This window comes from Tigriopus californicus, chromosome 1 (genome assembly GCF_007210705.1).
Source record: "Tigriopus californicus strain San Diego chromosome 1, Tcal_SD_v2.1, whole genome shotgun sequence".
Taxonomy (NCBI): Eukaryota; Metazoa; Arthropoda; class Copepoda; order Harpacticoida; family Harpacticidae; genus Tigriopus; species Tigriopus californicus.
This window is the reverse complement of record NC_081440.1, coordinates 9232405-9245030: the sequence shown is the minus strand read 5'-3', so window position 1 is coordinate 9245030 and position 12626 is coordinate 9232405. Positions and strand designations below refer to the sequence as shown.

Sequence of the window (12626 nt, the reverse complement as noted above, 5' to 3'; positions counted from 1 at the left end):
GGTCACGCATTTTGCCAATAATCCGCATTTCGCCTGCAAACTAAATTTTGCTAATGGTCACCTTCTAGTTCTCAGGCTAACTCGTTACGCGACGCTCCACGTCAGGGCAAAAAACATTTTAGATTAAGTTTAGATTAAAACTGAGCGTCTTTACTATGCCAAATGAACAACTAATGAACTCAGCACTAAATAGTTGCATTTCTTATTACAAACTCCATTTGACAAAGAAATTATGAGTAAGAAAGTGGAAACTGACCCTTATCCTTATGTAGGCGACGCAAGAAAGAATTTCCCTTATTGGCACACGTCGAATCATTTATGGTTTACATTCATTTCTCTGTGGAACTTGATAATAATGCAGAAGAAAAATTGCCATTAAAATTTGTCTCTTCTTAGCAAACAAATGATGAATTGCTGAATTACTTAATTGATCTCAACTAGTGCTGCTCAGTCCGTAGGCTCCAAAAATGCCAGATAATGCCAGATCAAAACTAAAATTTGCCAGAAAAAAATAACAAAAGCCATTCCATGTTTTCAACTTCCAACAAAATGTAGAGGTCCTTTTCTGAGCTGGAATGTTCTGCAAGTCTATTGGCAAGGTGTTTAAACTTGCAAAATTGAAGAAAAAAACAGTAGCAAAATGGAGAATTGGGCCTTTTGTTGCCTTGAGTGATGGAAATGCAACACTTCCCTTTGATATCCATCATTGTCATCTATCTCTTTTTGTCCGAGGCAGCTTCTATGTGCTGAAACTATCATCTTCTAATCATTACAAAATCATCAGACAGCCTTATTCTCTGTCTGCACAAACGATATTGCGACTAAATATTTTTAACTGCTGGCTTAACTAACTCATTTGCACCACGTGGCACATTTGCATCCCAGAATGCTGAGTGTCTGGCAAAATTCATATCCCTCCGGGGTTGAGAGTTTTTTGTCGTTTGTGGCAAATTCTTGCTTGTCTGCCAGAAACTGCCACATTTCCTTACACATTTGTTCCTTAAAATGATTTGCTCCTTGATGAACAGAAATTAGGCGCATCACAAGAAGTGAACAACCATACAGTCTTATTAATTTTTGTGATAAATTTGAATTTCGGTTGGTTCATTGACTGATCTGTTTTCATGTATTGGCGGAAATTTGTTTTAGCAAGTAATAATGTCTGAATATCTATGTTACACTGCATAAATGGCAATTTGTTGCCAGAAGAATTTCAATTACATTTCAGAACATTGTCATGTAGGTTTGGCTCAATTGATCAATATCACATGGAAGGTGTAGCCGTTTGTTACTGCTTTCCTTACAATTTTACCTCTTGAAAAAATATTAGCTTTGAAATATTTTAGAACATTTAAATTTAATATACCTTTTTCATTTGGAGTCTAGAAAAAATGAAAAATGAAGTAAAAAATGCTCTGAATTAGTAAAATGTTGTTTCAAAAAGGTTAACCATTTGTGGTGCTGCAGGCTTGAATGGAGCAAAGTAGAGCTACAGATATCTTACGGTTGCAAAAAGCTTGGTCCCCCTGAAAATAGGCTTGCCATAAGAACATGTCCAGTACTCTTTTAAATGGGTCAAATATTGAAAACAGCTCCAATGTCCCGATTTGCCCTTTGATTTGTTCACTAACAGTCCTCCAAAATAATGGAAAGTTCAATGAGCATATCCAGTTGAAGGTGGGTGAATGTGTGGTTGGATATATGGCACTTTTAAGTCCAGAGATGTGTCAAGATGCTAACTCTGTACAAATCGATTGTTCAGCCACATCTTGAATATGCTTCACCCATTTGGACTCCAATGCGTTCAACAGGTTTGCAAAAGGTCGAACAAGTCCAAAGATGTTTCACATCACAGGAATGAGAGAGCTCTCTTATTGGGAGATAAAAAAGTTGAGACTGTGCAGTGTTCAAAGAAGGTACGAAAGGTAACTGATACTGTACGTCTTCAAAAGTATCCATGAGCTTTGTCCCAACCCAGGATTAGGGTCAATTCTAGTGACCGTAGAGGCTTAATGTGCTTTTTGAGAGCACCTTCAAGCCCTCGAGAATTGAGGCTAGTTCGAACAATGAAGTCCACATCTCTTCTTTCTCGGGCTCCTTCATTGTTTAATTTGCTTCCCTCTAATATTCGTAGGGAATACATAGGCCTGGTTGATCCGGTAACATCTTTCCAGTTAGACTTGGACAAATTTTTAGATAGCATTCTAGATCAACCATACGTTCAAGGACTAGCTTGGTCTGCCAACTGAAATTCGTTGGTGGACCAAATATCATATGAAGATTGAAAGGTAATAAATTGACGAATTATAACCTTTCATTTTAATAGTACTGGGGATTACATTAGAAAAGGGTTAAAAAAAACAAAAAAAAACAAAACAATAAAAAAAAAATAGCACTCAACACTGCAGTTTTGAATGCGTACTGACTTAGGAACAAGAAATTAATAAAAAATCAACTCAACTAGTTCCCTGTTAGAGTCATATTGGTTTAGCAACACTGAACTTACTTTAAAATGGATCAAATATTTGCAAACAAGCAAATATCCTAATACTTCAATCAAATAAGCGCACAACCAAGGAAACGCAGTGCATCTGTTGGCCTGTTCCTCTCAATCTCCTAAAGGAATTTTATAGTGTGACGAGAAACTCTGTTTGTACCTATATCTCTTTTAATTGGTTCAAGTCTAACATCAAGATAGTGTGGTCATATGAGTGTGAGCATTCGATTCGAAAACTTTCAGCATCCATCCATTTGATCATTGAATTGATTAATTTCTCACAAAACTGTCACTATACATGTGAATTTCGAATAGTTAGGCTTCACTGGAGCTGGATCTTGAAAGTGCCTGTGATCAACAGTTCAACACGTGTCTTTTTGGTGACCTTCAGCCAGTCAACATCATTCATATCATGGCATCCTTGTATACAATCATAATTTAGTTTGTTAAATTTTGGTTTGAACCTAGTGTGAGATGGCAATGAATCGATCTTGTGGCAATATTCATCTATGTCACGAAAAAGTATATGTTATTAACAAAATAGATACCTCAAATGTCCTTGAATAGGCGCAATGAGGAAAATTGGAATGCCTTCTAAAGAAAGGGCAAATATTCATTTTTCATTTTGCCACCCTCTTTTTGCAGGGCATTAGTAACGAAATTAGAATAATTCGTTCTTTTTTTCAAAAAAGGAGCTATAATTCCATTACATTTAAGTGTTGTGTAATTTTGACGACCCAAAAATAAAAAGAATTACTCGTTCCTCGTTCCTTTTTCAGCTTCCGAAATGGCCTTTCATATTTTGTTTGTCTCGTATAAGCTGAGGAAACTGAAGACCCTACAAAAGTTGCCATTTGTTGCTATTTCCATTCAGCATATTATGAACAATGAAAGGGTTGAAATTATGCTTGCTCTCAACTACTCTGAGCTTTTGGTTACTTCTACTTGGTCTACCTCTTGGTTTCAAATCTTGCTGCATTTGCTACTTCATTGTTTACATCTTCTCAATCAATTCCGTTAAACTGAAGACCTGATTCAGTGCAATTGTCAAGCAGGAAAAATCCTTTTGGGCTTGAGTATGATGCATCAAATTTCCAAAGCCTTCACATTTTCAGGCATAGGCTTCTAACAGGGAAGCTTTACCGGCCTGACAATGTCTAATACTGTTTTCCATCATGACTTTTGTCACATTGTTTTAGACCTTCAAGAATCATTACCCCATTCAGGGTCTCAATCTTGCATCCTCAAAGCATTATGATGCAATAGGTTTTGAACAACTATGCCAAGATTAAATGCCAATGCTCATTATTGAAAAATGTTGAAGCAAAGTCTTCAAATGTTACGCCTTAGGACTGCTTGAAGCAATAAACACAATGTCTTTAGAGTAGGCTCTGTACAAGTCGATTGTTTAGCCACATCTTGAATATGCTTCACCCATTTAGGCTCCAATGAGTTCAGCAGGTTTGTAAAAGGTCAAACAAGTCCAAAGAGGTTTCTCTAGGAACATCAGAGGAATGAGAGAGCTCTCGTATTGGGAGAGACTAAAAAAGATGGGACTGTAGTGTTCAGAAATTGTACGAAAGGTATCTTATACGTTTTCAAAAGCATCCATGAGCTTTGTCCCAACCCAGGATATAGGATCAATTCTAGTGATCGTAGAGGCTTAATGTGCTTTTTGAGAGCACTGAAACTGATAGGCTTCCCTTCAGTTACATTTTAGATATAGAAATGCTGCTCCCAAATATTTGGGTTTCAGTGAGGCTGTGTTGGCTTGACATAGAAAACATTTAATTACGGGATTCTCAAAATAAAGTTCCGAATTGAGTGAGCCATTGGGTCGATGGGTTGTTTGACTGCTTTGGATGAAACCGAGTAAACGCAAGGTAAGTAGATCGGTCCAACAACTTGGTCCGAAACTACCTAAATGGGTTCAAAACAATGCCTCAATGTGCTTGGTTGGAACCATTTTCCATTTTAAGATCTTGGTTGGAGCATAGATATAAGCCTGCAGGCTTCGTAGAAGTGTCAATTGAAAACTTGACACTGAGGTTCATAAATGCCTTTCAATTAGAAATTATTGCGCTAAATGTAATTCAGATAAGCCTAAACAAGCAAAAAGATTATCCAGCCTGTCGACGGCATATACTATGTATCTCAATGTTAAATTGTCGTTTAGGGCCATGAGATGGCGCAAGAGGTATGGGAGTCAAGATGACAACAAGTCATCTTTGGTTGCAGTGTCTTTTCTATTTGGCATAGATTTGTAGTTTTGGGTACATGGCATGCGGAGTATGAATTGTATACTCACAAAACCTAGCAATAAAACAATGGTCAAGAAAGCTGTTTATTATCGGTCGCAATGGCAACTGAGTTGTCAATTTTTGCGCAACCTAAACTCGAGAAAATCAGTCAAAAGTCTTTAAAGAATCAGTGCATAGGGAACTGACCGTTTGATTGCTTCATTTTATTCTTCAACCAATCGGAATGGAGAATTTCAGTTGACGTAGAATCTATTTGGTTTACTCTAGGGGGCACACGGTGGTACCCACAACACTTGAATAGATTTTGCTCAAATGCCACAACTTCTACTGTTTTTCTTTGTTAAGGCAGCTCAAGTATCAACTTCGGTGAGCAAGTCATTAAAAGTAGCTCTGATTAATATTCTAATCCACTGATAATCTGTAAGTTTTTAAAAGCATTTAGTAGATGTTGCGAGTATCCTTAGTTACGTTTTCAAATGATAAAAATCCATTTTGAAGATGCTGAGAGATTACCCTTCATATGCTGTATTTTGCATCAAATTTGACTGCAAAATGCTCCGGTTATAACTTATAGCAATGGCCGAGAAACATACTACGCTTTTCCAATGTCCCGAAAATAGATTTTATTTTTTAAAAATCGCTTTTCTGAAGCTTGCAGAAACATCACTTAGAAGATACTTGAAATAAACAATTCACAACTATGATGTCATAATTGTCAACCACGAGTTCAATTAATTTTGATCTTGAAGTTAAATTTTATATTAACATTTTATGGAAAAATCGTTGGTACATAGAAAATAATCATTGCAAAAAGTGACAAACTTGGCAAGTAAGCTGTCAGATCTACCGTTGTAATATTTCGAAGACATGATTGGCTAGTATTGCTTTCCATGTTCAGGAAAAACTGATCGGTAATGTTATATCCTGAAAAAGTGTTAAGGGCCCATATTTACCATTTTAGGGTTTTGTAGAAATATTTACAAAAACGAAAGAATATGATTTATTTTCATGCCATTTATTTGTCTTGGCTTTGTCTTTAAGCATACTTAAATCATTTTTCGATCTATTTTGCGGCAAAACGCAACTTTCAAAGTGTAATAGCTATGCATATACTACATGGATTTCTGGTTAATTTTTGGTCAGTGCCTAATTAAGAGTATTTTCAATAGAGTTTGATGAGGTTTTGGACATCGATAGTTTATAGTTTATTCGGCATTTGAACATAAGTACACTTAATCAGAAATTACAACCACTGTGGGCAAGTAGTGAGCGGTGAAGTGGATAACCGACCAAAAATTGCAACTGCAATTTGCCGCATCAATTTTCGTCATCAGAGTTCCATTCTTGAACCATTTTGTAAGCGTTCTCGTCAAGTTCGTTGATACGAATCTCCATTTTTCCGAGCTCATTTTCTCGCTGATCTGCCACCGAGTCCATGTCTGCCTTAAGTTTCTGAATGGCCTTAGCCAGATTTTCCAACTCCTGGTCGTATTTTCCTCGTTTTTGCTCAAAATCGGACCAAGTCTTGGACTTTTCCTTCTCCAATCGGTGTATTCGCTCTTGAAGCTCCAAACGTCGGATCTCTTTTTGAAGCTTGCTTTTTTCTTCGCTGTATTTGGCGCTTCCCTCCCGGCTGTTCGATCGGCTGTAAATTTGACCAGGCAACTCGAAATGATTGTTGCCGTTGGTGCTGCGGCCATTTGTGGAATAGGAGGGTTCGCCTACGGCCTCCTTGTCCTTCCATCGGACTACCGGCTTGGATCCACTGCCCGCTCCAACCATTTGAGCATTGGCGACTCGGTCTAGTTGGGCTTGTTTCCCCTCCCGACTGCGGACACTTATGTAATCTTGAAGCATGGGCACGACATTGAACTTGCCCTTGTCCCGCGCAATATCCACCGGGGTCTTTCCCTTGTTGGTGCATCGCACATGCAAGTCGGCTCCCACCTCGCACAATTCCTTCACGATCTCCTCGTGTCCCGCCCCCGCTGCATTGTGGAGAGGCGTGCATTGCCAGTTGTCTTGAGCATCGGGGTTGGCTCCATTATCCAAGAGGAATTGAGCAACCTCCAAATGTCCGTGGAGGCAAGCCAGGTGAAGTGGGGTCAAGTTGTATTGCGGTCCAATTTCGTTCACATCTGCCCCCTTGGAAACCAACCGAATGGCTTCGTCTAGGTCGCCCGTTCTGGCCGCTTGAATGAGCTCAGTCATGTCTCCTGCCTTCAACGGAGTGTAGTAGAATACTGTGAGCATTGACATGGCTGATTTGATTTAGAAAGCGGCCTTTTTCACATTTGGTTGGCAAACAAAATTGTTTTCACACCAACCAGCAGTCCCGCAGTAATGCTTTCTCTCGAGCACCCAACGATAACGACCCCAGACATCGAGAATGGACCAGCCAAGGTTGGAGTGGGTTGGGGTTGACCTTCAGGGCTTTCATGGGCCACTTCAAATAACCGAGCTTTGAGCTAATCACGAGACTTTCATGAGAACTATTGCGCTCAAGAACTTGACACGACTCACAACCAGCAATTGCAAGAAAGTGTACCTTGATTGCTTGCTCTCTACCCTACTCTCCACAGTTCCGTAGGCCCAACCATCAATCAATACAAGCTTGTTGTAATGGAACCAATGTTGGCTTCGTTGCAGGAAAAGGGTCATTGTGTCATGCACGAGCATAGCCTTACAAGCCAAATAAATGAGGAAGGAGGACCAAGTTAGGGGGATCAATAAGATCTATCTCTTTTGGCTTGATTACTTCTGTCAAACTACTTTCGTTTTGGTGTGTGAGAGAAATGGGCTGCGATAGATATAGATAAGCCTGGTTAGGTTTTAATTCTCGTCTCACTATAAAAATACGGTTAATCAAGTGCTTTGCTACAAAATCAAAGGTTTGAAAACGTGCAAAAACCCTCGCCCAGACAATGCTCTGGTTTGGAATGGTATTGTTTAACAAACTTCATTTTTAGTGTACTGGTTTGGGCCATACCGTTAAGACGTGCAGTGAATTGGTTGCGCTTTCTACCAATTGGACCTCATTGTCATAGAATGGAATAGTATTTCTGGTTGCAGCCTTTTAGGATCCCTTTATTTGGCAGAACATTGTTCAAAATATCTATACAATGGAACCCGCTTATATCGTCGCCCTCGGGGTCATGCTCTCCTCTATCAGGTGCATAACGACGTCAAAACCGCAAATAGATACGACTGTTTAAATGATATGTAACTCAAAAGGAGCTCCGATTTTTGAAACTTTATTTCCATTTCCAAGGAAACTATCATGGAAAGTTTTGGAGGCACATTTAAACTCAGGACCAAGTTGAACTCGGCTTGGGTGGCAGCCAAATGAACAAGCGGGGTGATCAGAATTTTTCCACGTTGTGTTTTTGTTTTCAAATATATTATATCTAATTGACAAGAAAGGTTAACGTTTATCAAAGTTACACGCAACAAGGTGGTTCAGGTGTGGTGTGTCAGCAGAAACAAAGGATTTTTTTTAGCAAAAATAGATTGCGTAAAAGAATTGTGAATAAAAATTTGCCTCAAAATGACGATAGGTATATCCGGAGTGAGGCGATGTTGTAAGCAGAGTTAATTCATGTAAAAAGCTGTAAAAATGAATCGGGATTTTGAAAAGCCGACGATATCATGACGAATATAAGCGGGTTCCATTGTACAAAAAATCTTATTTCAGCTTTCTCTTGCTTTTTTTCATACATTTTTAATAAGTATTGCTTCCACCAATGTTGCTAAATTGATGTGATGAGTATGGTCCAGATTTTGGATTAGCTTTTCTAGGGACTACATATTTTTGCTCGCCATAAACAAAAAAAAAACATCCAGAAATTTTGGACCCAATTAACCTCACAAGCGTAATGGAGTGCTCGCCAGTTTTTTATAAAGGACAGAAATGTCAGCAGGTAAGACACATGGAATATTTGCAGAACGAGGCAAGATTTGCTGTCTTGGATGTTGCCAAAAACATTGACTGATGCTGAAACATTAGTTATTTCTGAACATCAGCTGACGGTAATGACTAAAATTTTGCAGACGTGATTCACGCTTACTACATAGGTATTATTCAATTACTTTCTAAATATAATCAATTACAAATGAATTGCGGTTGAATTATGACCATAACATTACTTTTAAATTTCTATTAAATTGTTTTCAATAACGTTTCAATTTCATTTTCTTACTCTTGCACAAAATAATAAGCCATTTGCTAGTGTTTTATAAACTTAAAAAACAACAAACAATTTTAACTGGTTCTACTCTCACTATTCGGACATTTAGGCAAGCGCTGGTACCAGCAAACAAACTTGACTGCCAATGCCAGTGATACAAAATTGGCGTTTCAAACTGGTTTTAACGAAGCTGACCTTTCCTCAAATAGCAATGTGAAAGAAGGGTCAGCCTCTCAAAAACGTGCTTGAAGCCCCAAACTTGCATCACTGACATTGGTACCAGCAAACAAACGAACCTGCCACACCTTGCCTAAACGTCCACATAGAGATGATGCTAATAGGGGTTTAATCATCATCATATTTAATCAAGGAATGATTTGAAAACTACCATTTACGCTCTCTTGAGGATGTTACGTATGCACTTCGAAAAGTAAATCCTGCGAAGAAAATTGTCTGTATTTAGTTTTATCAGAAAGTGTTTTGCCATCCAATTTTTAAACCGAATTTAGCATCAGGGACTCATCTAAGACGAGGAAAAGCAATCAAACCAAACAACTCGAGGGGGTACATTTGCCCAGTTGCCCATTTGCCCCAAACAGCAAGAGGCGAGTTTTTTTAAACACTCGTGTCCCTCAGTTTTGCCTTGGACATTACTCAGAATGAGCATCCACTCATTCAACACTTTCGCTAGTGTATTTTCATACCCGTTAACATCCAAACCCCTAACCCCAAGGTGCAAGCTTAAAAAAACAGGCCTTAGTACAAGTATTGTTCGAAATGAAACATTTTGTGAACTGAAAATCGAAAAATGATTTAAATGTGAGTACACCACAACGTGAAATTTATTGTGGGTGGAAATGTAACAGTTTTAACTTGTAAATGTGAAAATCCAATTCTTTGGCGCAAATTTAATAAACTACAATTATTTTGAGTTCAAATGCTATTAATTACAATTACTTGCCTATACAATTGCAATTACGTCATTGCAGTTGCAGTTATAATTACATCGCTGGTCTGAGGCTCACTAATGTGACATATGATCAAACTTCTTCTGAACTAAAGACATACTCGTATGTGCGTCATTCTGTTCCCAATATGCATTCCCAAATCTTTAGAAGCGATGATCAAATGAAGCTACTGTTCTTGTGGATTCTAATCCATATGATAATTGATCAAAAACCATTTCTGTTTTAAGGACCTTATTACTCCAAGAGAATTATGGGCGAACTTTAGCCAGACATCGGTGCTCTGCTTTATTGCGGCAATTATTGAATATTGCCAAGCCAGTTTGATGATTGAGTCCTGTTACTCAATCGATTGTCAGCCATGCGGACATAACGTATTCGTCGTCCATGTTGTTGCTCAGGTTAAGCTTTTCAAGTTCCGAAAGTAAAGCAAGCCTCGCAGGACTTGTGTTCAAACACTTTTACTCAGATGAGTGGCTGGATGAATTCATTGTTTGTTTGGAGCTGCTACGCCACTCACTCTCAAGTTTGTCGTTGAATCGAAAATTATGCCCAAATCCCACTTGAATGGGAGATTTCTAAGGAACTTCTGGCTGGATTGTGATGTTTGTCGAACTCCCTTCTTATTGTGTGTGTGTGTGTGTGTTTGTGTATGTGTCTGTCTATAGCCATCAATTCCTCTTCATGAGAGTCTTCAACTAAGGGAGAGAAAGAAAAAAATCAATCCTTGTTTTCTCTCAGCTTTGAATGGCACACATTCCCCTCTGTTCGAGTGTTAGTACTCACCTTTTGTATGCAATCTCAATCATACTCGGAAAAGCAAAGACGAAGACGAGCCGTTCAACGGTTGGTCGTTGTTTCGCTCGTCCTTCCTTGAGTCCGTTCGTTCTTTCGTTCGTTCGTTGGTTTGTTGTAATCCACCTTCTTTCATTCTCCTCTCGTCCCTTCTTCCTCCCCGTAGTTATGCGAGGCGTTCAATGGATTCCTACTAGTATATACTCGTACATAGTCTCCTCGGCCTCCTGCATCCATGATGGTCTTCGACCGCAAGAGTTCGTTCGAGGATCTCGACGACAACGACGAGTATGTGGTAGGATGATGATCTACTCTTGGGTGGGAGCCCCGGAGGTAGTGGTGGTGGTGGTGGAGGAGGAGTAGGAGTAGGAGGAGGAGAAGGAGGAGGAGGAGGAGGAGGAAAAGGAGGGAAAGGAGGAAGAGGAGGAGGAGGAGAAAGAAGAAATGAAAGAAAAGAGAGAGAAAAGACGAGAAGCAGAAGAAAAATCTGGCATGACGTTAGTTGCCTCTCGACCGACTTGGTGGGAACACCTCAAATAAGAAAATCATAATCTCGGTGGTGCGTTCAATCACGAACGATTCTCGACCAACTGACGAAGACCACCACCAAGCCCAGCCAGGCCTACTCCAACATTGATCATTGATCATGTCGGCCAGGAGGTGGGAATCAAAGACGAAACTGTCAATAGATCATTAGGTATGATTTGGACAGTTGTCATTGGGAGTGATCAAAGCGATCCCAATGATAGGGAAGAACAATGCAATCATCATCGTGATGATGAATAAAAACCATAGGGAAGAAGGAAACAACAGCGAAACTGTCAATAGATCATTAGGTATGATTTGGACAGTTGTCATTGGGAGTGATCAAAGCGATCCCAATGATAGGGAAGAACAATGCAATCATCATCGTGATGATGAATAAAAACCATAGGGAAGAAGGAAACGACAGCAGCCGTGCTTACACTGTGTGATTGGGTGGGTGTTGGTCTGCCACAGAAGAATTGTTTGCTCTCAAGGTGTTTCCAAGATCCAAGCCAGATCCCCGGGCCAGTCGCATCCCAGAAGGGCAAAACAAAACAAGCCAACGCTCACATACCTCATCACTGAACCCTTGTAACCCTTGCATGTGTGCATGACGTGTATAAACGATGCCTAGCCGGGCAATGGAGATTAGGTCATTTTAGTGCATTTATCGGAATGATTCCACTAGTGAAAACAGGAATGTTAACGACCCATTCGAAATGTACTCATAAATGCGTACAACAAAGTGTGTAGTTGGCGACCAAGAGCCAAGGTTCTTATCGGACTCTGCCTTGGTTTGTCATGATTGCTTGAAACTCTCCGATCTTCCTCCGAAATCCAACCGCCTATCTTGGAGATAGGACTCCTGCGCCCATTGAGGCCCTCAAATTCACGTATTCATTCATTCCTCACCTATCTATCAGCCTACCAGTCCATCCATCCATTCACCCATTCATTGACCCACCGTTGTTGCCATCCATCAATATTGACGACCACCGGGGTTCAGTATTGAAATCGGCTCAGCTCAGTGAGAGATTGAACCCAATGGAGATCTGAAATTCATGTAAATCGACTAACCTTGACATTCAACGACGCAAATTTGGACCAACGAGGATATCAATCAGATGTCTAATCTTGTTCTCTTTGGAGAGATCTTTTTTTCCTTGAAGCCTCAAGCAATGGTTGATTTCTTACCAGTCTCGTGTATTTATGTGGAACTGCTGGTCGTAACCCATTCATCCTGTGGGCGCCTTCATCCAAAGGTCTGCGCACAGTTTATGAATCAAAGACACCAATAGCAACAAGACCCGGGACCATGAAGGTATTTTCCGTCACCCTAAGCCGGAATTTACACGCCTCCACAGGGTTTGGTCAGAAGAGCTCAAAAAGGCAAAAA

At 39.7% G+C, this 12626-nt stretch overlaps 1 protein-coding gene across 1 annotated transcript; it reads right to left on the bottom strand.

The window, feature by feature from the left end:
- Positions 1-5948: 5948 nt before the first annotated feature.
- LOC131880758 (poly [ADP-ribose] polymerase tankyrase-like) lies at positions 5949-7090 on the bottom strand. The gene has a single exon (XM_059227458.1). It carries the CDS (start codon positions 7015-7017, stop codon positions 6076-6078), a length of 942 nt encoding a protein of 313 aa, XP_059083441.1. The 5' UTR covers positions 7018-7090; the 3' UTR covers positions 5949-6075.
- Between the last annotated feature and the right edge of the window lie 5536 nt (positions 7091-12626).